Genomic DNA, 27,829 nt, shown 5'->3' with positions numbered 1-27,829 from the left:
CCGACCAATAGCTCTTTTACCTACATGTGCAAAAATTCTTGAAACTGCAATGGCAAACCGCCTTTACTCTTATTGTGAAAAATATAAAATCTTTGATGAATCCCAACATGGATTTAGAAAAAATCATACTACCTCATTAGCTGTCTTCAAATATACAGGGTGTTAGTGACATCGTAACGAAAACTTTGAAGGATGATTCAGGCCATGATTCTGAGTTGATATCAAGTGGAATTTTCCGTCGCAAAAGTATGGAATGGAAAATAATTCAAGAAAACACAAAAATTTTCATGAATTTTCCGACAGGAAATTCCACTTAATATCAACTCAGAATCATGGTCTGAATCATCCCCCTCAGTATTCGTTACGGTGTCACTAACACCCATACCTACTTGTATGGCTACCTGTATGTACTGGTACGGGGTGTAAGTGACGTCGTAACAAATACTGAAGGGGCTGATTTAGCTCATTATTCTGAGTTAATATCAAGTGGAATTTTTGATCGCAAAAGTATATAATTGAAAATAATTAAAAAAATAATAAAAAACATCATTAATTTTGCGACGGAAAATTCCACTTGATTTTAACTCAGAATCATGGTCTGAATCATCCCCCTTAGTATTCGTTACAATGTCACTAACACCCAGTATTTCTGAAATTTTAAACATAATAAACATCAAAAAATATGCTGTGGGTATTCTCCTCGATATGAGCAAAGCATACGATCGCGTACTTTACGATATTTTACAAAAAAAACTGTATGGGGTGGGTGTCAGAGGTATTGCTTACCAATGGTTTCAGTCTTATCTCAGAGACCGCTGCCAGTATGTAGAGATAAAATATCACAATCATATATCAGGTGACATAACGAACGTTAGATCACAAAAAGCTCAAATTAATAAATCTATCCCCCAGGGCAGTGTGTTAGGTTGCATTCTATTTTTACTATATATAAATGATCTGCCAAAAATCATAGAAAACTCTTGCACCTTATTCGCTGACGATATTTCAATAGTAATACCCTTCCAAAACTCATCTAATTTAAATTCTTGCCTTGACAAAATATTAAACAAACTAGCAAACTGGTTGGAAGAACATAACTTACAACTAAACTTTACTAAAACTAAATTATTACAATTTAAACCTTACCAAAAACGCGCTTTAGACATTTGCTATTCATTTCAAAATCAAAAATTAGAATGTGTAAAATCATATCCACTGCTAGGTATCAATATAGACTCTAACATAGATTGGAAAGACCACATTAACAAGATTTCTGCAAAATTATCAAGATTTACCTATGCACTATACGAACTGAAAAAATGCACCGATGCTAAAACAGCTCTCATCGCATACCATGCCTACGCAAATGCCTGGCTCCAGTATGGCATCGTACTCTGGGGAAACAGCACAAATATAGATAACTTATTTATTTTACAAAAAAAATGCCTTAGAATAATAGTAAACATTGATTCAACGACAAGCTGCAGACCCTATTTTACAAAACTTAAACTCTTAACTCTAACATCTTTATATATTTATCAAGTCAGTATATTTGTCAAAAATAATCCACATTTATTCCCGCTTTACTCTCGCCCCCAAAACCTACGGCCTCACACCAGACTAGCCCAACCTTTTAGTAAATTGCAAATTATTCTCTCAGGTCCATTCGCTATGTCTGTTAAAATACACTTCTCATCAAAAAAATCGAAACACTTCCGTTTTCATTGTTTCTGTCCGAATTTAACACAAAAAAGAATTCATACGATGAAAAAAAATACATAAATGTATAGCTGGCAGTTTGGCCATTACAGTAATAAGCGAAAATTCTAAATTCAAAATTAGAATTTCATTTGTTTATCTTATAAACGAAATGAATCACTGTTTTGAGACAAATGTGTGTTTAGGATTGGAGTACATTTAGCGTTAAAAAACTAAAAATTGGCGCCTATCCTTAAACTTTTTGTTTTTTATTTCAATACTGTGACTTTGGGACGTCTGAAAAAAGGTTTTTTTTTTGTAAAACGTATGGATACTTCGCCCACAGAAGCCGCCCAAGTTGTGGCATTGCTGGATTCTGGCCTTAGTCAGCGTGTTGTGGCTGCAAGACTGCATCTAAGCCTGTCATCTGTTCATAGAGTCTATAAACGTTATCGGGAGACTGGTTTGTTCACGCGCCGTTCAGGATCTGGCAGGAATCGGGTCACTTCTGAGCGAGATGATCGATTTATTGTAACAACTTCTTTAAGAAATCGACGCCTTAACGCTTTTCAACTGCAGCAGCGGCTTCGTGTTGTACGAAGGGTGGCTGTAAGTGACTCTACAATTAGAAGAAGGTTGAAGGATCGTGGACTGGTACCGCATAAGCCAGCAAATGGGCCGAAATTAACTGTAGACCATCGAAGAGCGCGCCTTAACTTTGCACGTGAGCACCTAAATTGGTCATACCTACAGTGGAGCAAAGTTCTCTTTTCTGATGAGTGTAAAATTATGCTGTATGGTAACGACGGAAGGAACAAGGTCTACAGAAGAGACGGAGAACGCTATGCACAATGCTGCATTGAAGAAAAGGTCAGCTATGGTGGCGGTTCGTGGACGGTTTGGGGAGGAATCAGCGCCGACGGTAAGACAGAGCTTGCTTTCGTGTCTGGGCCACGTCTGTCTGCACTAAACTGTCATCGGTACGTCGAAGAGTGTCTCGAGCCTCATGTGATGCCCTATGCACATTTTATTGGCAACGGCTTCATATTCATGCACGACAATGCTAGGGCTCACACCGCGGGCGTCGTACGAGATTATCTTAACGAAGTCGATATCTCTATTATGGAATGGCCAGCAAGAAGCCCGGACATGAATCCCATTGAACATCTGTGGGATGAATTAAAGAGACGAATTCGAGCAAGAGATCTTGCCCCAGAAACACTTAGCCAGCTGCAAGATGCAATCCAAGAGGAATGGGACAATATACCACAGCATGTGATCGTGACTCTCATCCGATCGATGAAGAACCGTATGGAAGCAGTAATTAGAGCTCGGGGAGGGAATACAAGTTATTAAATAAACATTTTTTAGCTTTTTTTTCATTTACGTGTGTTGTTTTATCCATTTCCTTTATACTCCATACGGAATAAAAATGACTCATTTAACAAAATACGAAACCTATGAAAAATTCATTTAAATTTAGAACATTAACATTAAGATTTGATAAGCTCATATTACTCACTATTAAACGACATTTAACATTTATTCCTAAATGTACACATTTTTCTGATAATCCTGACAAAACGTAAACTTGCAAGGTGTTTCGATTTTTTTGATGAGAAGTGTATATAATATGATTCCAAAAGCCTTGCAAGACATCACCGAAATAAATAAATTCAAAAAAAGTTTAAAACAGTATCTAATACATAAAAGTTTTTATACTCTGCAGGAGTTTTTTAATGATTAGTTTTTTTTTTAATGAGTTTTTTTTTAATGATTAGTTGTTTAAGTACTTTAGTTTTACGTCTCAATTATGTATACTTGTTATTATTTATTTTGTTTAAGCCTAAAAAATATGCTTTAACTCTCTTTTACGCCTCCGTGGTCTAGTGGTAAGAGCGTTAGGCTCACGATCTGGAGGTCCGGGTTCGATTCCCGATGGGGACGTTGTCGAAATCACTTTGTGAGACTGTCCTTTGTTTGGTAAGGACTTTTCAGGCTTGAATCACCTGATTGTCCGAAAAAGTAAGTTGATTCCGTGCTTCGGAGGGCACGTTAAGCCGTTGGTCCCGGCTATTAGCCGTAAAAATACCTCCACCAACCCGCAGTGGAGCAGCGTGGTGGAGTATGCTCCATACCCTCTCCGGTTGATTGAGAGGAGGCCTGTGCCCAGCAGTGGGACGTATATAGGCTGTTTATGTATGTTATGTTATGTTATGTAACTCTCTTTTAAATTGCTGTGCCCAATCCGGGTCCATATGTGTTACATACCTTATATTACCAACCTCCTACCATGTGGAACGCAATAAATGATATGATTATGATTATGAATTATAATAGTTTTTTACACAAGTGTTCAGTGTGTATTTTCCAGTTTAGCCTGTTATCTATCCATAGCCCTAAGAATTTTGTGGATTGCACGGTTTCTATTACCTTTCCTTTGTAATTAATATTAAGATTCAAAAGTTGACGCTTTTGTGTAAAGTGCATTATCTTTGTCTTTTCCAGATTTATCGATAGATTATTCACCGTCATCCATTTTATTATGCTTTCAGTAGTATTATTTATGTCATTTTCGTATTTCTGAGCTTTTTCATTACATTTAATAATAACTGTACTGTCATCTGCGAATAATACCATTGGATGGTTTATACATTTTGGTAAATCATTTATGTATATTAAAAACAATAATGGTCCGAGGACACTGCCTTGTGGCACACCTTGCGTCACGGTTTTGGTCCCGGATTGATATATTTTTTCATTCCCAGTTTTAGAGCATATCAAACTAAGTTGTGTATATTGGTACCTATTACTTAGATATGATTTTAATAATTCCAGGGCATTACCTCTTATGCCATATGCTTCTAACTTTTTAAACAAAATTGAATAGTCTACATAATCAAACGCCTTAGTCATATCCATATAAACTGCAGTAATATGTTTTCCTTCGTCCAAACTAGTAAATATTGGATGTAACAAATCAAAAATTGCCATATTTATCGATTTACCTTTGCGGAAACCTTTTTGCTCATTGACTAAAATTTTAAACTTTTCCAAGAAAGAGTAAATAGCCTGATAAATAACTTTTTCGAAAATTTTTGAAACAACGGAAGTTATTGCAATTGGTCTGTAATTTTTTATATCCTGTCTATCATATTTCTCCTCTTATAGAAGTAGTAAGCTCCAACCAAAAGAGCTAGCAGCAGGCCAGCCACCAGGACTGATAAAATAATGTTGTTCACGGCCATGTGCTGTTCCACTGCACCCGTCGATGCTTGCGCAATTACCACTTCTTCCTTACACGTACTGCCTCCCATGACCAAATTCAAGTTCGCAGCAGGGTCGTGTAATGTTGTATGTTCAGTAGGAGTCACTGGGAAGGGTGATTGGAGTGATCGGAGACACGGTAGAAATCAATACACAGCAAGTACATGTGTACGCGTATATTTCCGGAGGCCCAATGAATGATATTTCAATACAATATTATAAAATGCTTACTAACTACTTAATTCAACGCTGTATTGGTGTGACGTAGGTACGGTCACACTACAGCTCTGACAGTTTATTCCGAACTGAAGTACATGTGTGATACCCTTTTATTAGCGAATTAATAGTTAATATGAATCTACCTTACATTACAGTTGTCACAGACCATCCCACCAGGACGAGGCTGCTGCTGCCGCGGCGGATGTACTCCTGGGATAAATTCGGCCAGTACATGGTAGAGAACACTCCCATGCGACCAGTCTCGACGCCCACGGATGTCGACGAGCTGGCAACCGAGTTCGCCTCTACAGTCCAGCGGGCATTGCAGCATGCCGCGCTCGAAGCCCCCAAACCGGGGGCCGCTCCTCCCACGCCGAAGCATATCGCAGACATGCTCGCGGAAAAGAGGCGACTCCGTAGGCAGTGGAATACCACGCGTTGCCCCACCATGAAGTCCCGGCTGAACGCGCTGGCCGAGAAGATCTCGACCGCGCTCGATGATGCCTCCGCCGACTCTTGGCAATTCACCATCGACTCAGCCGGCGAGGATTGGACCGGCATCCACAGACAGTGTCGACAGCTCTCCGGAAAGCCGACACCAGTGCGACCTCTCCTCGCTCAGGACGGGACTCCCCGTTTTAGAGCTGAGGATCGAGCCGAGATCTTCGCCGAGTGTCTGGAGAGCCAATTCAGGCCGAACCCAGGCGCCGACCACGACGAAGAAGAAGTCTCCCGAAATCTAGCGGGCTATTTCGGTCGTCCGATAGCCCCTGATGAGGACCCCGTCGTCTTCACACCCAGACAGGTGCTCCGGGCGCTGAGGCGGACTCCGCTCCGGAAAGCTCCCGGTCTAGATAGCATTACGAACGAAATGTTGCGTCACCTACCCCCCGCGTTCAGTCGCAGCGGTGACGCGCATTTATAATGGCATCACACGGACGGGTCACTTTCCGGACTGCTGGAAGCTTGGGCGAGTCATTATGCTCCCCAAGCCCGGGAAGAATATCCTAAAGCCTGAGAGCTATCGACCAATCACCTTGCTTTCGAACATCAGCAAGGTGTTTGAGAGACTTCTTCTCCGTCACATGATACCCCACATCATGCCACGCGAGGAGCAATTCGGCTTTCGAGCCGAGCACTCCACGACCCTTCAACTGTCAAGGGTGCTGCACGATCTGACGGCGGGCCTCAACAAGAAGGCGTTCGACCGCGTATGGCATTCGGGCTTGGTATATAAGCTGTCCACGTCTATGACTCCACGGCGAGTCGTTAAAACTGTGGCCACCTTCTTAGAGAACAGGCGCTTCTAGGTGGCAGTGGAAGGCGCCCTCTCCCAAGTCCCTCCGATCGCTGCGGGAGTTCCCCAGCTGCCTTTCTCCGGTTTGCTACTCCAGGTACACAGATGACATCCCTGTGGAGGGAGGCTCCAAGTTGGCGCTGTACGCCGACGACGCTGCCTTCTTCTCGACGTCCTTGAATCTCAAGCACGCCGCGAAGAAGATGCAGCGTACACTGGATGCCCTCCCTGCCTGGCTGGCAAAGTGGAGATTGTCGGTGAACGTGGGTAAAACCCAAGCGATCACCGTGGGGCGTGGTCGGCTGGATCCCCCGAACTTGACGCTGCATGGGGAGGAGATTGGGTGGTCCAACCAGGCTAAATACCTGTGACCATAGACCAACACCTCACCATGGCCCAGCACGCGAAGAATGTGGTCGGACAGGTAGGGGCTGCCACTGCTCTGCTCCGGCCCATTCTCCGATCGAGTCTCCCGCTGCGCATGAAGCTCGGCGTGTATAAGGCGTACATCAGGTCACTGCTTACCTATGCCGCCCCCGCGTGGTACGCATTAGTCTCAGAGACCAATTGCCAGACTGCGGGCCCAGCAGTCCAAGGCGTTGCGTATCATCGCGAACGCGCCGAGATTCGTCCGCAACGAGGTTATTCGGAGGGACCTTAAAGTCGAGACCTTGGATGACTTCATCTCCAAGCTCTCGACAAAGATGTTCGCGCGCGCGGACGAGTCAGATTTCGTGCACCTACGGTATCTGGCTCCATACCACGCGCGCCCACCGGATTGGAAGCCGTATGTGCCGAATATGGCACTACATAATGTATCGTGTTATAATAGATCTACCTATAAACGTTCCTATTTGTAATAATGATTCAGTGTCGTGTAACCTCTCTCAATAAACGCATGTATCGACTATTGGATTTTATTTATCTGAACTCACGCGAGATAACAACAGTGGTGACCCCGACTACAACAACAGACAACAATGACGACACCAACACCACCGCCGCCGCCACAATCAAAGACAGAGATCACGGAGTTAGCTGGTGTAACAGTTTCATCACGACTTTCAGAGTTTTGGTGCGACCAGCCACGGCTTTGGTTTGTGCAATGTGAAGCAATATTAGGACCGCAGAAGATAAGTGACGAGTCGCGATTTAACATGGTAATCGCCAAACTAGGGAAAGATGTTATACAACAAGTTAGTGATATACTTCTGAAGCCGCCTGAAACGAAGAAATACGATTCTTTGAAGGCTCGACTCCTAACTGTGTACGAAGAGTCTGAAATAAGGCAATTCCAGAAGTTATTAAGTGAAATGGAGCTCGGCGACCAAAAGCCTTCACAGCTTTTGCGTCGTATGAAGGATTTAGCACGTGATAAAATACTTGATGAAACCTTACGTATTATGTGGCAAGGACACTTACCGCCGTCGGTACGAGCAGTGTTAGCAGTCAGTGAATGTACAGACTTGACCAATCTTGTAACAGTAGCGGATAAAATTGTGGAAACATCGAGACCATTGCAGATAGCAGAAGTACAGGCATCCACGTCAAACTTCAGTACCAAGACAAGAATAATAGTTTTTCGCTAAAGATACAGCAGTCTCTGAAGGATTGTAGAGACGAAATCACAAATTTTAAAGCCGAAATATCTGAAATGAAAGGAAAAATAAATGACTTGGAAGAATATAAATCCGAGGTGTCTCTACTGCGCCAGGAGGTTAATGAACTGCGGGCGGAAATTGACTATCGTAATAGAGCCGAGCTGCTTAACGACGTTGAGATAATGGGCGTTCCGGAGCACCCGGGCGAAAACGCCGGACACATTGTGCATGTAATTGCGAATAAGTTGGGCGTTACATTGGCGGACCAAGATATCGTACACGTGCATCGCGCCGGTCGTCCGCGTTCTCGAGAAGATGCGGAGGAGGAGCAGCGGCCGCGCCCTATGGTAGTACGTCTGGCACGGCGTGTGCCTCGCGACCAGTTGCTGAAGGCCGCGCGTGTGCGTCGTCGCCTATCAACTGACCAGGTAGATATCTCTGGGCCTCCACGCTCCGTCTACATAAATGAACGCCTCACGAAAAAAGATCGCCGACTCCATGGTATGGCTCGGGCAATGAAGAAGACGCAAAATTTCAAATACGTGTGGAGACAAAATGGTCAAACATTGGTACGTGTAACAGAGAACGGGCCTGTGTTTCGAATTAATTCTAAAGAAGATCTGCAGAAACTGGCTGATTCTACGTCAAACTTTCAATAGTAGAACAACTTTTATTTGTTTCGTATTAAGTTCATTTCTTTTAATACTATATTGCTATTTGTTGTGTGCATCAGAAAAATATGTTAATAGTGCATTACAAACTCGTCTCCTTCTAATCATTGCAACATCATATTATTATTACTACATTATTTATAATATCATAATATATATACCATATTATGTCTTACTCGTCATAATCACGATACGTATTTTTATTCTAACAGCAAATGTATGTATAGTTAAAGTTAAAAATCTCCGTCAGTTTTGTTTTACTAAATCATTATTTTTTACATATGTACACATTCCTTTATTATTAACTTTAATTACCATTAATCTTTTTTTTCCATGACACATAAAAAGAAGCTATTTAAAGTCAGTTTATATAATGCACAATCGTTAAATACTTGCGGAGATGAGTTCATAGCGGTAATCAGCAAATACCTTCCGGATATCGTCGCTATAAATGAATCTTGGTTAAAGGAGGACTGTGAAGCTCTGGCTCTTGCTGTTCCACAATATAGTTTCAAAATGTTACCTCGTCCAAAAAATAGCATTAAAAAGCGCGGAGGTGGCGTAGCCTTTTACATCCGCCAGGGTTATAACACCAGGTTCATTAAGCTCAACCCGTCGCCAATTGAACAGTGGTGGCTGCGAATGACTATAAATGGAGTACGAATTGCTATTGGTACTGCCTACCGACCGCACTGGGTGTGTGGGGATGTATTTCTGAACGAATTGATGAACGCGATTACTAGTCTTTCTTACTACGATAAAATCATCCTGCTAGGCGACTTCAATATAAACTTACTAGATAGTAAACACAAATACTTCAATCACTTTCAACTGTTCTTGCAAAGTACGGGTTTAACTCAATTAGTGACTGAACCAACTCACTTTACGGACCACAGCGCTACACTGATCGATGTTGTATGTACTGATATAACGTCTAAAAATATAGAGGTGTGCAATGTTTCAGGTAATTCATCAAATGATAATGGGCACCGTATAATTTTTGCAACATTAAACATAAAGAAAGAAAAGTTTACTCCAAGATCTATTGAATTTAGGCCGATCAAAGATATTGATAGCGATTTGTTTGATAGAGAACTGTCAACTTATGACTGGTCAAATTTAATTAGTTGCCAATCCGTTGATAGTATGGTTTATCTCTGAAACGTTTTTATCTTGGATATTTTTGACAGACATGCTCCATCACGGAAGGCTTATATAAAATCAAAAACAGTTTCTTGGCTAACTGATAATGTATTATTTTTAATGGATTTGAAAAATAAAGCTTTGGATAAGTGTCGAGCATCGGGTTCAAATAGTCACAAGAGATATTACAAAGATCTCAAAAAACAGCTTGGAATTTTGATGCACAATGACAAACAAGCTTATTTTAACCAATTTATCAATTCCAATTCACATGACCCCAAAAAACTATGGAAGAATCTTAAAAATGACGTTTTACCTGATTCTAAGGAAAAATGTTTTTTGCCTCTGGAACTATCTGATCCTAACAAGATAAACAGTCACTTTTTATCGCTACCAGAATTTGAGGATATTCCTACTGAAGAGTTTGATAGTTTTCGGACCCAAAGAACATGTAATAAAACTTTTTGTCTCCATACTGTGGATGAGACTGTCGTTGCAAAGGCTATTTTGTCTATTGAATCAAATGCTCAGGGTTGTGATGGTATCAACATGGAAATGATACTTCTTACTTTACCTTTCTCTCTAACTTGGTTAAAGGAGGACTGTGAAGCTCTGGCTCCTGCTGTTCCACAATATAGTTTCAAAATGTTACCTCGTCCAAAAAATAGCATTAAAAAGCGCGGAGGTGGCGTAGCCTTGACAACGTGTGACTCTAAATATGACATTAATTGTCTTAACATTACTAGCAATCGCTATTACAGCTTTTATGCATTCAACGACGAAAAGAAACGTAATTACAAGTGCCCTAATTGCTGTAATAAGCTTAACAAAGTTGACAATCGCATAGAAAGTCCTGCGCAGCCAACTGCTGACCAAGCCGAAACCGCAAATTCAAACGTTTTATTCACGAGCGACCCATGCACTAGTCCTAATAATGTAACTCTCAGGTCAAAGTCATTGCATCAGCCTCTAGACTCGTCAACAGAACAGAACCAAACACCATTTAGTTCTCCATGTCCGGGCAACAACTACGTGACTGAAGAAAAACTGCGATACATATTTAAACAAGAGCTATCCGACATTCGCCAAGCCACTAACGAGCTTAGAGAGTCAATGACTTTTTTCAAGAGTATGTATGAGGACATAAAACGTCAACTAGATGAAAAAGACGCTGTTATCAACGAATTGAAAGGAGATAATGAAAACCTAAAGTCAATTGTTAAAGATTTATCGAATCGTCTTAACCTGGTCGAACAAAATGTGAGAGACAGTAATATTGAAGTGAATGGTATTCCTGAGAGCAAATCCGAGAATCTAGTGAACACCATTGAACAACTGGCTAAAACAGTCGGCGATCCTATTACACCCACAGATATAGTTCAAGCAACTCGTGTTGCCAAACTTAACAAGGAGAGCGACAGGCCCAGGACAGTAATAGTGAAACTTCGTACTCCTAGACAACGTGATGCTGTTATCGCTGCAGTTGCCACATTTAACAAGAAAAATAAAGAAGATAAACTGAGCACTAAACATCTCGGATACGGAGGTTCTCGTCAACCAGTATTTGTATCTGAACATTTATCACCAGCAAATAAAGCCCTCCATGCTGCAGCCCGTATCAAGGCCAAGAAGTTTAAGTACAGATACACCTGGGTGCGTAATGGAAGAATTTTCGTCCGCAAAGATGACTTCAGCGATGCTCTGTTAATACGTAATAATGACTCTTTAAAACTAATTCAATAATTTGTTGAATCCAGCGGTATGGACATTTACTGTTAAAATTCGATATTTACTATCAAAATGTCCGGGGTATAAGAACCAAGACCTCGGAAGTTTTAAATAATGTTTTACTTAGTCATTACAAGATCATAGTTTTTACTGAAACATGGTTGAACTCTAGCATATCTAACAGTGAATTCGTCCCTGACAAAGCATAAGGGCGTATCTCAGTTTTCCTAACTTTTCAGGAGAGCGAAAAAACTGTTTTTTTTCTCCGAGTTCCTCGGGTTTTTACCGACTTCAAAAAAGGAGGAGGTTCTCAATTCGACCGTATATTTTTTTTTTTTTTTTTTATGTTTGTTCGGGCATATCTTCGTCGTATATGAACCGATTTTGATAATTCTTTTTTTGTTTGAAAGGAGATATACCCAAGGGGGTTCCATGTCAAGGAAGTCAGGATCTGATGATGGAAGACCAGAGAAATCGAGGGGAATTTTCAAAAATCGTAGGAGCGACTAGTGCGTTTGTAAAGTCATATTGATCGGATCGATCTTTAGGCTTCGGAAAAACTTCCCGACCTTCGAAAACTGGTCAGCATCAGGGAGATACCCTATGGCCTGGCAAAACTATACAACCTGGAGCAATTTTTCTTTCACGAAACGTATTTAAATCTTGATCAAATCCAATCGCCGGTGCAAAAAAACAAAATGGCGGAAAAAAAAGATGGTCGCCATACAAAATTTTGTCGATTTTGGAAGAAGCCCGTTTGGGTAAAAATAATGTATGGGGCGCTTACTCAAAACGTCATGTAGAGTACGGAAATACTTTCTGGTCACCAAAAACTGCTCCGCATCAGAGAGATACTCTACGGCCTGGCAAAACTATCGCACGTGAACCAATATTTCTTTCAGTGCACTTATTTAAATCTTGGTCAAATTCCATAGCGCGTAAAAAAAAACAAAATGGCGGAAAAACAAGATGGCCGCCATACACAATTTTGTTTTTTCAGAAAATGTCTCGGGATATAAAATATATATCGGGGTTGTGATCGGATCGTCATGTTAAGTATGGAAATACTTCCCGATTTTCGAAAACTGCTCCGCATCAGGGTGACACCCTACGGCCTGGCGAAACTATCACACCTGAACCAATTTTTCTTTCACAAAACCTATTTAAATCTTGGTCGAATTTAATGGCCGGTGAAAAAAAAAACAAAATGGCGAAAAACCAAGATGGCCGCCATACAAAATTTTGTTTTTCCAGAAAATGTCTTGGGGGTAAAAATGATGTATAGGGGTGTGATCGGAACGTCATCTTTGAAAACTGCTCCCAATCAGGGAGACATCCTACGGCCTGGCAAACCTATTGCACCTGGATTTTGTTTGTTTCCACGACACCCATTTAAATCTTGGTCAAATTCTGTCGCCGGTGAAAAAAAACAAAATGGCGGAAAAACAAGATGGCCGCCATACGAAGAGGGACAGTTTCGAATAAAATACGCGAAATCTACTGTATCTATATGTATGCGTGAGTGTGTATGATAGCAGCTTCCACTGACAACCACATGTGTGTATGTGTATGTGTGTGTGTGTGTGCGTGTGTGTGCGCGCGTGTGTGTGTATATGTGTGTGTGTGTGTGTGTGTGTGTGTGTGTGTGTGTGTGTGTGTGTGTGTGTGTGCGTGTGTCTGTGTGTGTGCGTGTGTCTGTGTGTGTGCGTGTGTACGTGCGCTTGTGCTCGTGTGCGTTAGCGCGTGTGTGAGTGTGTGTGTGTGTAAACATGTTCATCAATAATAATTGTGATCACTACTAATCATATATTATTATATATCAATATAAATCAGAAAATCTGTCTGTCTGCATCCTTGCTCGGTCTAACCATCACTTAAAATCGTAAAATAAAATAAAATTTTTAACAAAAAAAAAACCGACTTCAAACGCAAAACTAAAAAGCAATAAATAAATTCACTTCGCACAAAGTAATTAGTACGTATTTTCAATTAGTTAATTATTTTATAATTCTGAAGTCGGTGCCAAGTAAATGCTACAACAACCCTACTACAATATCAAATTACTATGTACACACAATATTGTTTAATACCTATATCAAAGCAATTACAAAACAATGTCAAACAAAAAATTACAAAACAATCAGTATTGAAAAATATAAGAATCGGTATTTCGTTGTAGCATTTCCTTGGCACCGACTTCAGAATTATAAAATAATTAACTAATTGAAAATACGTACTAATTACTTTGTGCGAAGTGAATTTATTTATTGCTTTTTAGTTTTGCGTTTGAAGTCGGTTTTTTTTTGTTAAAAATTTTATTTTTCAGTTCATAAAATCTAAAGTAATATAGATACAGCCATGATATTTATAAGGTGGATAAAGGTTGAAATAAGGCATAGATTTATAGTTCTTAGACTTCCGAAAAATGCATGGTTTCCTGAAAAAAAGGCCTGAAAGTCACTAACGCCCCTTTGTGGCGCCTCTCTTAATAGGTATGGAGAGTTGAATATGGGTGCAAGTAGAAAGTGTTACTAATTATCCTATATTTTAAATAAAACAAATTCATTACGAACGGCAAATTATTTATGTTTGATGTCGAAAAAACAATTTGTCATCATTTAAAAACACTTAAAAATACAGAACGTAGGAACATAAGATATTAAAATGTGCGTGTGTGTGTGTACGCGTTTGTATGTATGTATGTGTTTGTATATAAAAGCGATTGCGTGTGTGTGTGTGTTTAAATGTAGGTACTTTCATGTGTAATATTTTATATCGTGTACAAAAAAAAAAAAACAAAAACAATAAAGATCTAAGATCTGTGCAATTAAGAAACAAAATATTCTTAAAACTAAAGAGATCAAAATTGTAGACAGACCTTAGGCTACAATACATTATCTTATGTTATAAGAAGATATGATATGTTATACTGTTACTTATACGTAAATTCCAGGACTGACCATTGAACTTGGCACCCAATTAGATCTCACTTCTTTTGTCGTTGAAGTCAACAACCAAGGCATTTATCATTATATTGAACGTGGCTCTCATATCACATTTATGTTTTTGAAAAAAAAAATTGCCAGTTTTTTATATATTCTTTTGTATTCATCTAATTACCTATCTGCATACCAAATTTTAACTCTCTTGGTCATCTGGAACTGGGTTAGAGTTTTAATATATAGGCCAGTCAGTCAGTCAATAACCGTTTGAGATAAGCTTATGAAATTTAGAACACATATGTACCTCGCAAGTCTCAATATATGAGCCAAATTTGATACGTGCTTGTGTGTCTGTAGACCAAATAAATATTTTTATCTATCTATCTATCTATACGTTTATGTGAAAAAGTTTTTGATTTATGAGGATGTCAAAAGTGGCTCCAAATGGTTCGTGTAATATTATACACGATGTGGCTCGCCAGTTCTGTTTCTTGAACTTGGCTTGACACGCTACCGCGTGTCTAGATAGAGCATCGATGACACGAGCTGAATACTTTATTCATTCAATCTGTGACTTCACATGATTGCGGTACATATACGTATACATCGTTTCGGTAGCCTATGTTGTGCAATTTTTTGGATCCATGCGTTGTACATTGTAGATTGTCTTCTTTGAAATGCACTTTGCAGAGAAGAACGGAGCATCGAAAACATTAGCTCCTGTTCTGAACAACTTCTTTACAATGTCCTACTTCACATGATTGGTGGTTGTTACAATCTGGAGCAGATATGTATGTTTTGGTGATTTATGACACGTCATATACTCAGGCATGTAGTCAGGATCATTTAGGTCACTGAGGTCTCCAAACAATTCAGGCGTAAAACTATTAGAGGGGCAGAAAGTTTCAGCATCTTCGTAATCACGATCTATAATCTTGGCTGAGCTGAATTCATATTTTCACGAATTTTTAACAGGTTTTGAATATTATCAGGAAAACTCTCGTTTTCATTTTTGTTTGTTCCAAGACTTGATTCGAATAAAATGTTTTTTTTTCTGTTGTGACATCTAAGACTGGTTGTATGGTATTGGAAAAACTTGGGTTGTCTGTACGAAGCATTGCTGTGTCTTTTTCTATAAATTCAAGCCTGCTTAAATCACGTAAATCTTCATCGTCGAAATTAGTTAAGCTGGAAGTAATAAAACTGGCAATTTCCATCATACTGTCTGAGGTTTCTACTTCAGCTGTCGACAGTGCAATGGATGAAACAGAAAGATGGTTTAAATTGTCATAATCATTTTCATTATTGTCTTTATTAGAAGTCAAAGGATTACCTGAATTTTTACAACTTACCTGTGAGTTGAATATTCGATGGCACACAAAATTTTACTTGGAGGCACTTAAAAAATATATATTTTGTTAATAACACCGGAAGATATTTACTTCATGCGGGCGCAAGTAAACAAATAAACGATAATGAAGTCACTGAGTAAGAGCGTATCTCAAGTTGAAGAAGTACGACATAATGGCGTATTTCAATTACGTCCTTTTGCATTGCTCTTTTTTTTCGTGATTTGAGATACGCCCTTCCCTTAAATTCTTAAATACTGTGATTAAAGCTACACCCTTTTGCGACGTTGTAGATCTCGTTTAGACGATCAAAATGGTATAAATAACTCATTTTTGCAAAAAACTGAGATACGCCCTTATGCGGTGTCAGGGACGAATTTATTGACTCTCGTTATGTGGTTTACCGTAGAGACAGGGCACAAACTGTCAGTTCTAAGTTGGACGGTGGAGGGGTACTCATTGCCGTATCTCGTGACATACCTTCTGTACGTGTTTCTAAATGGGAAAGTGACTGCGAAGATTTATGGGTCAAAATAAAAATTAACATAAATGGAATTCAAAAAAGTATTGTAATCTGTGCTGTATACTTACCATCACCTGCTAAACTAGAGACTCAACAACAATTTTTGGATAATGCTGACACAGTTATGGATGGTATTGATGATTTTATATTATTGGGAGACTTTAATCTTTATTTTATTAAGTGGAAATCTAAAGAGAACTGTTCGTATAAGATACCATTAAATTATGAAAAAGACTTGGGTTACTCCCTAATAGACTTCATGTCAATAAATAACCTATATCAAGCAAATAATGAACTTAATCATGATGATAGAATTTTGGATTTAGCCATAAGTAATTTTCAAGATGCATATGTATCGAAACCTTCAGACATATTAAGTAGACTTGATCCATACCATCCAAACTTACTGGTTACAATACCGTGTTCTAGTTTTGTGGGTGACAGAAATCTCGTTCCACGACGTCGTAACGATCATAATTTTTACAAAGCTAACTATGCATATATCATTTCTGAATTGAAACGCGTTCATTGGCAAGAGATTTTTGAACACGCTAAAGATGTAAACTCAATGGTTTCAGCATTTTATGGAGTTTTAAACACAATAATCGAAATTTCAGTACCTAAACGTAAATATATATCACATAAATATCCACCCTGGTTTGGAAATAGTCTTAAAAAGCTTATTAAAGAGAAAGATAAAGTTCGTGATAGATATCGAAAATTTGGAAACCCGCGTGACCATCTTGAATTTGAATTATTGCGTGAGCGTTGCCACAGACTTGTAGACATATCTAGCAGCATTTATACTCAGAAAATGGAATCCAACATTTCTAAAAATCCTGCTTTGTTTTGGCGATTTATGAAAGATAAACGAAAAGGACTTTTGTCTCTTCCTGATGAAATGTATCTGGATGGTACCGTTGCAGAATCATAATCATAATCATTTATTTGTGAAACATGTGTAACATAACAATGATCTTACAATTTATATTTTGAGTTTCAACATGTCCAGCCTGGTTGGCATACAAATATTTAACACAAAAATGTCTATTTAGATGCTTATAAAAAATATCAATAATAATAAAATACATTAAAATAAATCGGAAACACATTTATAAAATATTAATATTAAACAAAGAAACGTCAACAAAGTAGTAATAAGTCAATAATAATAATGTCAAAGATTAGAATAACAATAGTAAAAATATATTCAATCTCCAATTCAGTATCTGTCATTTAAATATGAATTAATGCTATAATAACATTTATTTACCAAATGTTCATACAATTTCCGTTTGAAAAGTATTATATTATCAATTTTATGTATACTTAAAGGCAGATGATTATAAATCTTAGCACACATATTTAATATACTTTTACTGAATAGAGCACTTTTGCTAAGATGTGAAATATGGATTTTACCTTCATAACGTTTACTTCTGACTTTTTCGAACATGTCAAGGTTAGTTTTTACAAATATAGAAACTTCTAGAATATATAAACTAGGTAGAGTTAACAGGTTCAGCCTCTTAAAGTAGGGTTCACAAGTATCAGTAGGCTTTAAACCACAGACAGATCGAAGACATTTTTTTTTGTGCAACAAAAGCATCTCCCCTATCTGTGGACATGCCCCAAAATATTAAACCATATCTGAGGATTGATTCTACGTGTGCTCGATATGATATTAAGACCGTCGATTGATTTGCAACTTTTGATAGTTGTTTTAACGCAAAAGAATATCGACTAAGGCGGTCACTTACACTTATTATGTGAGCTTTCCAGTTTGTTTGCGAGTCTATATTAACTCCTAAAAAGCGAGTTTCATCAATTTCTTCTATTATTTCAGAATTATATTGAATATTAAGTTCCGTATTTGGTTGCTTTCTATTGTAAAAACGCATATATTTAGTTTTTTGTACATTCAGATGTAGATTATTTGAATTCAACCAAAGAATAAAATAAAATAAAATAAAAAAAAAAAAAAAAAAAACCACTGAGATATTTTATTTAGTGTCTCGTTGATGTCAACTTCGAGCAATTTCTCAGCTGGGTTTGAAAAAATTACAGTACTATCATCTGCATAAAGTATGATGTCCCTGTTAATGGAAGTCGGAAAGTCGTTAAAATAGATTAAAAACAGAAGTGGACCAAGTATGCTTCCCTGCGGCACACCAGCAGAAACCTTTCTGTACTCTGAAAGATATTTTGATTCTTGTTTAGTTTGCAAACAAATGTTCTCAATTTCAGTTGCCTGAGTCCTATTTGTTAAATACGACTCAAGCAAATCAAACGCATTACCACGGACGCCATAAGCATACAGCTTATTCAATAAAGTAGAGTGATTGACGTGGTCAAAGGCCTTACTCTAATCCATAAATAGTGCACAAACTGGAACTTTGGCATCTACTTTACTCACTACTTTTTCTAAGAAATTGTATATTGCCAAGTTCGTCGATTTACCTTTACGAAATCCAGCCTGTTCTTTCGCCAAAATATTAAATTGCCCTAAAAAGGGGTATATGCTGTTGTGTATAACTTTTTCATACAATTTAGCAAATATGGGGATTTTTGCTAAAGGTCTGTAATTACTTATTGTTTCTTTATCACCCTTTTTATATAATGGCTTTATTATTGTTACCTTCAATTTATCCGGGAAGACCCCTTCTTCTAGGGAAAGGTTTATGGTATAACTAAGAACATCTGAAATGCTATGAGCTACACCTTTTACAATGTAGGTAGAGATGTCATCGTAGCCGGTACTATGTGTATTTTTTAAAGAGTTAATAATGGAGCACATGTCTTGAGCAGTAACAGGCTTTAGGAACACGGAGTTCACATATGTAGGTAATACAGGAGGGACAACATTATTTGCACCCGCTGCTTGGTCTGTATAAAAATTATTAAAGTTGTTAGCTATCTCAGACGGAACTGTAATTATTCTATTATTTAGGTTTACCCTTCTTATATGTTCTATAGGACGTTCCTGTTTTGTCTCATTTATAATATTCCACGTTGCCATACCCTTATTAGATGCATTTTTTATTTTAAATTCATTTTTTACCTTACGTGTTAATAATATAATTTTCTTTAATCGCCTATAAACAGCATGAAATTTATTTTTGTTACACTTGGTAGGTTTTTTCCTATATGTCCATAATAACTCTCTCTTTCTTCTACAGTTTAATTTAATACTTTTTGTTATCCAAGTAGGTCTTTTATTTGCATATATTTTTATTTTGACAAATGGGAAACACAGATCGTAAAAAAGTTTAAATAAATCAAAAAACTTCGTAAATGCCAAATTGGGATCCTTTTCATTATAGACCTCTGTAAATTTTAGACATTTAATATATTCATTAAATTTTTGGATATTTTCAACATTGTAATCCCTTTTTGTGACGTACCAATATTCAAGTAAGTACCGTTTTTTAACTGGAACCGACAGGAGTTGAGCAGTATGATCAGATAACTCATAATCTACCACTTTAGCCTTACAACCTCTGATGTTATGACAGAAGTTGTCAATGCACCTTCCACTCTTCAAGCGAGTTGGCTCTTTAATGCATAGCTTAAGATTAAAACTTGAGAGTAGTTGTTCAAATTTATTCGTTACCTTATCTTTAGTTAAAGTATTGATATTAAAGTCTCCACATACTATTACTTTTTTTTTCGAACAGCAGAACTTATATAATTTTTTTTCTAAACTTTCAAAAAAAGCCTCAATATAAGTTAAAGTAGTTTTTGGCGATCTATATATACAAATAATTATTAGACGATGTTCAGTTAATTCCATACCGCAGCACTCAAAAAGGCCCGGAATGGAAAGTCGACTTACTTCAGGCAGTGGTTTTGAAGTGTGTGGTTTACGGACCATAATGCAACAACCTCCATGTCTAGTCATTCTTTCGTTACTAGCAATTAGCTTAAAATTTGGAATATGTAATAAATTTAAGTCACTCTTTAACATATTATGCTCTGTTACACACAATATATCAACAGAATTATTTTCATCATCTAATTCCTGTAGATGAACAGTTAATAAATTAGCCTTATTAAGAAGACCAGCAATATTTTGATGTAAAACTTTAAGCTCCCGATATGTAATAGGTGAATCAATTGTATTTACTTTAGGGACGAAAATTATTAGGAGTCGTTGTTTGAGTACCCACAGATCTACTGCCTTGGCTTTCTGAACAAGAGTATGATAGTATTTCGGCAATTTGCTCTTTAAGATCAGCAGTCACAACACGGAAGCCTACACTATTAATTTTTCCCGTTTTTCTTTGAAACATATAGTGCGAATATTCTAGGTTCCTATTGGTGTCCAGCAAATAGCCATACATGTAAGTAATATTATCATTTGCTAAAAGTTCATTAAACATTTCTATTCGTCTGTTAAATAAGGAATAAGGTCCATACTTAAAATTTGGTGCACATATTATTACATTGGTATGTTGTACTGTAAGAATACTTTGCCTTAGTTCTTGAATTAAGTTCTGATAGTCCTTTGTTTGTAAAAAATCTTCTTCACCGATCATGATCACACAGAAATCATCGTAAGTGTACCCTTCAAGCTTTTTTTGTAAACTAAGTGTCAATTGCTTAATGCCGCAGCCTGTTGTTAGATGATGGCACATTTCCCAGCTTTCAAAAGTTTGTTCAAAGGTAGGTAAAAAATCACGCCTCTTTTGATTACTGATAATACATAACTTCGGTTTATGGGATGACTCATTAACGCAAGAAGTTTTTGACTGCGTCTGCAAGTCACAGTCGATTTGAAGTGATTTCACCTTCACCTTCTTCGGATTATCAGACATCAATGACGTAATATATGGAGTCACATTTAGTTCTATAAATGTACTCCCAGTCTCGTCGTTCATCTGATTTTCTTTGCTTGATTCATTTAGTATTTTGTTTTTTATCCTCTTTAATTTTTTCTTTCCACTGTAACTGAGTGGTGTGGATTTCTTTTCATTCGATTTGCAGATATTATTCTCGAGTAATAATTCTTCAATCTGCATGTTAGCCGAAGTAAGTTGTTGTTGAAGAGATTGTACTCGGGCTTTTAGTTCTTCCACTAGTGGATAACATTCTGCACATACTACACAGACAGATTTTTGCTCTGGAGGACAGCTTTTATTGTGGGAGGAGTCAAGCTCGTTTTCACTATCACTTTCATCTGTCAGCGAATGGAACGAGTTATGTGTTGTCACATTAATTGCATGTGTCTGACGATTTAAGTTTACGTAATTGTTAGGTGATTCTCCAACAGGATGCTCTGGAACAATCGTTGTTGTTGGTTTCGCTGCGTAGCACGTAGAGCATTTCCAGTCTTTTTTGTTCTTCTCTGTCATGTTTAGTTGGTTGTGCGCTGGCAAGTGTAGGTGGTGTCGGAGGTCCACAAATAAATAAGCAGGGCACTCACTATTTACGTATTTATTACCAATCCACATATATATAGTTCCAGGTACACGGAAGCACACACAATATAAAGTTCAGAAGGAGTACACAGTTATATACATAGTTAATAAAATATATTAAGCAGTTTAGACACAAGAAAGATAGATAGCGTAGCACAAGTCACAAGAAGAAAGTACGGAAGAAAGTACATATGATAAGCAGTCTTTTAATTTAGCAAGGTACGTAATTTACGCGTGCGCGTCGAGAACGATAGCGGAGCGAAAGCAAAGCGACAAACGTCTCACGCCGAAGGTAAGTCTCGACTGCCGCGCAAGGACCTGCAGTATACCGGCGCGTGCGTCCGTCGACGCTACGTCACACGAGAACAAAGGAGCAGGTTCTCAGTGCGTGGTTCCAGTACACAACGTCAATTAATCAGGTGGTACGGCACGACAAAATAAGTATTTATAATATTAATTATTTAGTGTTTTTAATGCGAGTGTATCTTTATAATATATATATATATTAAAGGTAAGTATATGCTATATATTTATGTCGATATGTATTATATAATTTTATCTTATATAAATATATATGTATATTTTAAGTAATAAATTAATGAGTATATAGAATGTAAATATATAATTAAGATATATAAAGAGTGCCCTACATCACTCCCCCCCAGAGACCGTGGCTACGGGCGATAATAGTCGGGGAAGTGGACAACGCGCCCTGATCGTGTCCGAGTATTTTCCCGAGCTCGCGGTTCTGGTGGTTTGGAGAGTTGCAGAGGTGCGCGGCCAGAAACCGTTTTTGGGTTGGTGTTTGGTGCAGCAATAGCAGTGGGTCTGTTAACACTATCAGGGTTGACAGTAGTATTCGGGTCTACGAGTATATAGGCGGGCTTAAGGCGATCAATCGAGACCGTGACGCTTTTGCCTTTTACCAGTATTTTGAATACTTTGTCACCTTTTTCGACCACTTCGTAAGGTCCAGTATAAGGGGGCTGCAAACTACCGCGTACAGTGTCATCCCTTAAAAATACGTGTTTCGACGATGATAAATCTTTGTAAATGAAAATTTTGTCCTTATTGTGCCGAGAAGCTGGAATTGGTCGAAGTTTTACTGCAAAATGGCGCAGTCGCGTGGTAAAATCAGATATGTCGGTCGCATTAGGGGAAGTAGACAAAAAGAACTCTCCTGGCAGACGTAATGGTTCTCCATATACTAGTTCCGCAGAAGAAGCTTGCAAGTCTTCCTTAAATGCTGCTCTGATACCAAGCAAAACCAGCGGCAACTTATCCACCCAATTACTGTCCGCGTGGCACATAATGGCCGCTTTTAGTTGACGGTGGAATCGTTCTACTAAGCCGTTGCATGCTGGATGATATGCGGTGGTTCGGCGATGTTTAAATCCGATCATTTTTCCTAAATACTGGAAAAGTGCGGATTCAAATTGCCGTCCTCGGTCAGTGACGATATCCGTTGGACATCCAAACCTGGATATCCACGATATCAGCGCTTTACCGACCGTCTCAGCTGTTATGTCCAGCATGGGAATAACTTCTGGCCAACGAGTAAAACGATCCACTGCCGTCAGACAGTAGCGAAAGTTTTGGGAGGGTGGCAAGGGACCAACTATATCCACATGGATGTAATTAAACCTAGCGCGTGGTAAATTGTAAGTGCCCAACGGAGCTGACACGTGACGATTTACCTTTGCGCGTTGACAGGCTAGGCATTTTCTCGACCACTCCCGACAGTCTTTGCGCATGCCTGGCCAGACAAAACGCTCGGCTACGAGTCTAGTAGTCGCGGTAGCGCCAGGGTGGCTCAGACTATGAAGGCTGTCAAATAGCTGCTTTCGCAGTGGTTTGGTCACAAATGGTCGTGGAGTAGCTGTACTCACGTCGCAATATATCTCCACATTGCTGTTGGGTACTTTGAGCTTTGTCAAGCGGAGTGAATATTCGGCGCCAGTATAATGCTGTAGCTCTTGGTCTACAGCTTGTGATGCAGCCAATTGGGTCAGGTCTATAGGCATATGCAGTTCTTCGACTCGTGACAGTGTGTCGGCAACGACATTGTTTTTGCCCGATATATGTCGAATGTCAGTCGTGAACTGCGATATGTAATCGAGATGACGGTGTTGACGTGGCGAACAATTGGCTTTCCGTTCGTGAAAAGCGAAAGTGATAGGTTTGTGATCGGTGTAAATTATAAAATGGCGAGCCTCAAGCATATGGCGAAAGTATTTGATGCTTTCATATATGGCCAATAGCTCGCGATCATAAGGCGAATACTTGATTTGAGCAGGACTTAATTTCCTCGAGAAAAATGCAAGAGGTTGCCATTCCCCATCTTTTAGCTGTTGCAAAACTGCACCCAGTGCCACATCTGACGCATCTGTCACCAGAGCTAATTGGGCATTACAGTCTGGGTGTGCGAGTAATGCGGCGTCAGCCAGACTTTGCTTGCATTGTTCGAAAGCAAGAAGTGAATCGCCTTTGAGCTGTACTGGCTGTAATGGCTTCGTGTGTCCGGTTAGTATGGCGTTTAAAGGGGCTTGAATTTTAGCAGCGTTGGGTAAAAATCGCCTGTAAAAATTCGCCATACCTAAAAAGCGCCTCAATTGCCTAACATTTTTAGGGATTGGGAACTCTTTTATGGCTTGGACTTTGGATTGTAGAGGTTTAGTACCGGATTCGGAAATTTGGTAACCCAAAAATTTTACTTGGTTTACTCCAAAGACGCATTTGGAGGTGTTGATGAGGATGCCGTACTCTTTCATGCGGCTAAAAATCGTTTGTAAGTGGATCTCGTGTTGCTCCTCGTTAATTGAGAACACCAGAAAATCATCGAGATAGCAGAAAACAAAATCGAGTCCTCTCGTCATCTCATCAACAAACCTCTGAAAGGTTTGAGCGGCATTTCTCAGTCCAAATGTCATAAAAGGGAACTCATAAAGTCCAAAAGGCGTTGTAATTGCCGTCTTATGTATATCTTCCTCGTAGACTGGGATCTGATTATAGGCTTTCACCAGATCAATGGTGCTGAAAACTTTGCAACCAGAGATGTTATGGGCGAAATCGTGAATATGCCTAATGGGATACCTATCTGGGATAGTGCGCGCATTTAACATACGATAATCGCCGCATGGTCTCCAATTATTGTCGGGTTTTGGCGCCAAGTGCAATGGGGAAGCCCAGGGACTATCAGAGGGTCTTGCTGTGCCGTCATTCAGCATAAGTTGGAATTCCTTCTTTGCTATGTTAAGCTTGTCTGGGGCGAGTCTACGGGGAGTGCTATATACGGGTGGTCCGGGGGTGGTCCTAATATGGTGTACTGTATTGTGTTTCGGAGTTCGCGGTGTGCCTGAAGGGCGAGTTATCTCCGGGAACCTACTCAATACTTCATGATACCGTGTGTCACCTGTTATAACCTTAACCGAGCATACATTTGTTTTAGCTAAAGTAGCATCAGAACATAGTGTTGTAGTATTATCAATTAAACGTTGATTACTGCAATCTACAACAAGATTATAAAAACTTAAAAAATCTACACCAATGATCGCTTTTGTTACATTAGCTACAGTGAAACGCCATGGAAAACTACGTCTTAAACCTAAATTTAGATTTAATTCTATGTTTCCGTAAGTGTCTATGGCGGTTCCGTTAGCTGCACATAGCTGAAAGTTGGTCTTCGGTCGTCGCTCGCGTAGTGCCGAATAAGGGTAGACGCACAGGTCGCTACCGGTATCCACCAGGAACTGCATAGCTGAACTGCGGTCTGTCACGAATAGGCGACCTTTGGAGCCAGGGCAATCGTCAGCCGCCATTAGCGACTGCCCATCGAGTTTTCCGCCTTGTAATCGCACGGTTTCAAGCACTTGCTAGCTTTGGAGCCAAACTTCGCGTGGTACCAACATACTGGATACTTCCTGTACGATGAGTTTGAACGAGACCTCTGGCGTGAGGATGTACGACGCTGCTGGGGCCTGGAACGGTCATAAGAACGTCTCGTAGCCCTTGTATGATCCTCTAGCTTCAACGCCAGATGCTCCACCATTTTCCTCAGCTCTGCAATTTCGTTGTTTGCGCCACCGCCATATGGTGCAATAGCGGGGGCAGCCGATGAAGTGGACGCGACGTTTGGTTGTGTGATCTCTTGTATGCGATCTGCTAGGTCCGCGAGTTGTTGCACCGAATGAGTAGGCTGAGATGCTAGCACAGTCTGAATGTTATTGGGTAGGCGATTACTCCAAATAGTCCTTATAAAATCTTCCGGGACAGAGGGTCCTGCCAAATCCAACAAGTGTCGAAGAAATTGTGAGGGTTTCCGATCACCTAATTCCTCATGTATCAGCAACTGCTTTACTTTTTTCTCATGCGATGCGGAGAGGCGTCGGATCAGTTCGGTTTTCACTTTCTCATAACGGTTCTTGGCTGGAGGTTGGATTATAATATCTTTCACGGCCTTTGCGTGATTCAAATCTAAGTTACTCAGTACACAATTAAACTTGACGGAGTCTTGTGTGATATCCAAGTTTTCAAACTGTCCTTCCAAGAGTGCAAACCATATCTCTGGTTCATCGGGTGAAAATGCCGGAACTTTCACGTTGGTCTTCGAAATTTCGGATGGGGCATTGGAATCACGCTTCCTTTTCTTGCGACATTGTTCAGTGTCCATGTTTACATTCCCATAGTCACTGTCGTGCTCACTCATTGCCTTCACGTTAGTCTTCGTCGTGTCGGATGATGTTTTGGAAACACGCTCCATTTTTCTGCGACGTTGTCGGGTATTCGTGTTCACATTCCTATCTTTCTGCGAAGATGCCGATTTAAGTGAATCTTCACTGTCGTGATCGCTCATTATATACTAGAATATAATGTATATTATGTAATCGTGTACTGTCGGGTCACCAGTTTAGTTGGTTGTGCGCTGGCAAGTGTAGGTGGTGTCGGAGGTCCACAAATAAATAAGCAGGGCACTCACTATTTACGTATTTATTACCAATCCACATATATATAGTTCCAGGTACACGGAAGCACACACAATATAAAGTTCAGAAGGAGTACACAGTTATATACATAGTTAATAAAATATATTAAGGTGGTTCGATTTCCATACTAGTTTATTTATTCAAATATGGGCACACGCCACTTAATTTTACATTGAAACTTATTTCGTTTGCATTTATTTTTGTATATATTTGCGTGAAATTGCTTTTCAACAGAAAATACTGTTAAATCATCGTAAAAACGAGATCAATATTTGTTTAAAATTTGTTAATGTATTAGTGAACGGTTACAGTGTCATACGCTTCGGAATATCCATTAGTGTGCGTAGCTACGTTGTCAGTTCGCTGAAAATGCGACGTTGCCGCTCTTGCTCGTGTGTGAAACGGTGTGTCACTTGCCCTCTCCCTTCGTTAAAGAAGCGTTCATAAATTACGTTCACCCGAACGTTTTATAATAACAGTATTTCTGCTGCCAGATGATCGAACAACCCGCTCATTATGAATCGGTAAGGTTATACGTCGAAATGAATCTTTTTCGATTCTGAATGCGACCATAACCTAACCTGTTCCGGCTTTTCGGCGGGAAACGGGAACGGGACAGTTGCTTTCTTCATTGAGTAATCTAAATAATTAATACGAAGTGGTGTTTTGTGGTTAGTTGGAAGACATTCGCGAGTGTTATTATATTGGAGTATTCAATAAACAAAGTGTATCTGCCTATTTTCGCTTCGTGCCGGGAAGCCGCTTCATAACTCAAAAGTTTATGCGGACTTTTGAGTTAATTCGTTTGGGGTTCGGAGTAGGAGTCTACTCCGAGGGTGGGGGCTTAGGTTTCATCATCATCACCTTTCATCATTTCATTAATCATCAAGAAAAAAATACGTCAGACATGGCTGTATGGGCATAGTTCCCTTTGCCTTACACTTCGGGGAAAACCAAAACAAAAAAAAAACTAACCTGTTCCTGTCATG

At 39.2% G+C, this 27,829-nt stretch overlaps 2 protein-coding genes across 3 annotated transcripts in view; one reads left to right on the top strand and one right to left on the bottom strand.

The window, feature by feature from the left end:
• LOC126381270 (uncharacterized) overlaps positions 1 to 27,829 on the top strand; it is a 321,493-nt gene that overhangs the window by 234,775 nt on the left and 58,889 nt on the right. The window lies entirely within an intron of this gene.
• On the bottom strand, positions 25,676 to 26,710 carry LOC126381277 (uncharacterized). The gene has a single exon (XM_050030773.1). It carries the CDS (start codon positions 26,708 to 26,710, stop codon positions 25,676 to 25,678), a length of 1,035 nt encoding a protein of 344 aa, XP_049886730.1.

The sequence above is a fragment of the Pectinophora gossypiella genome, unplaced genomic scaffold (assembly GCF_024362695.1).
Source record: "Pectinophora gossypiella unplaced genomic scaffold, ilPecGoss1.1 Pgos_42, whole genome shotgun sequence".
NCBI lineage: Eukaryota > Metazoa > Arthropoda > Insecta > Lepidoptera > Gelechiidae > Pectinophora > Pectinophora gossypiella.
Note: the sequence above shows the minus strand (reverse complement) of the source record. Positions and strands in the feature narration are given on the sequence as shown.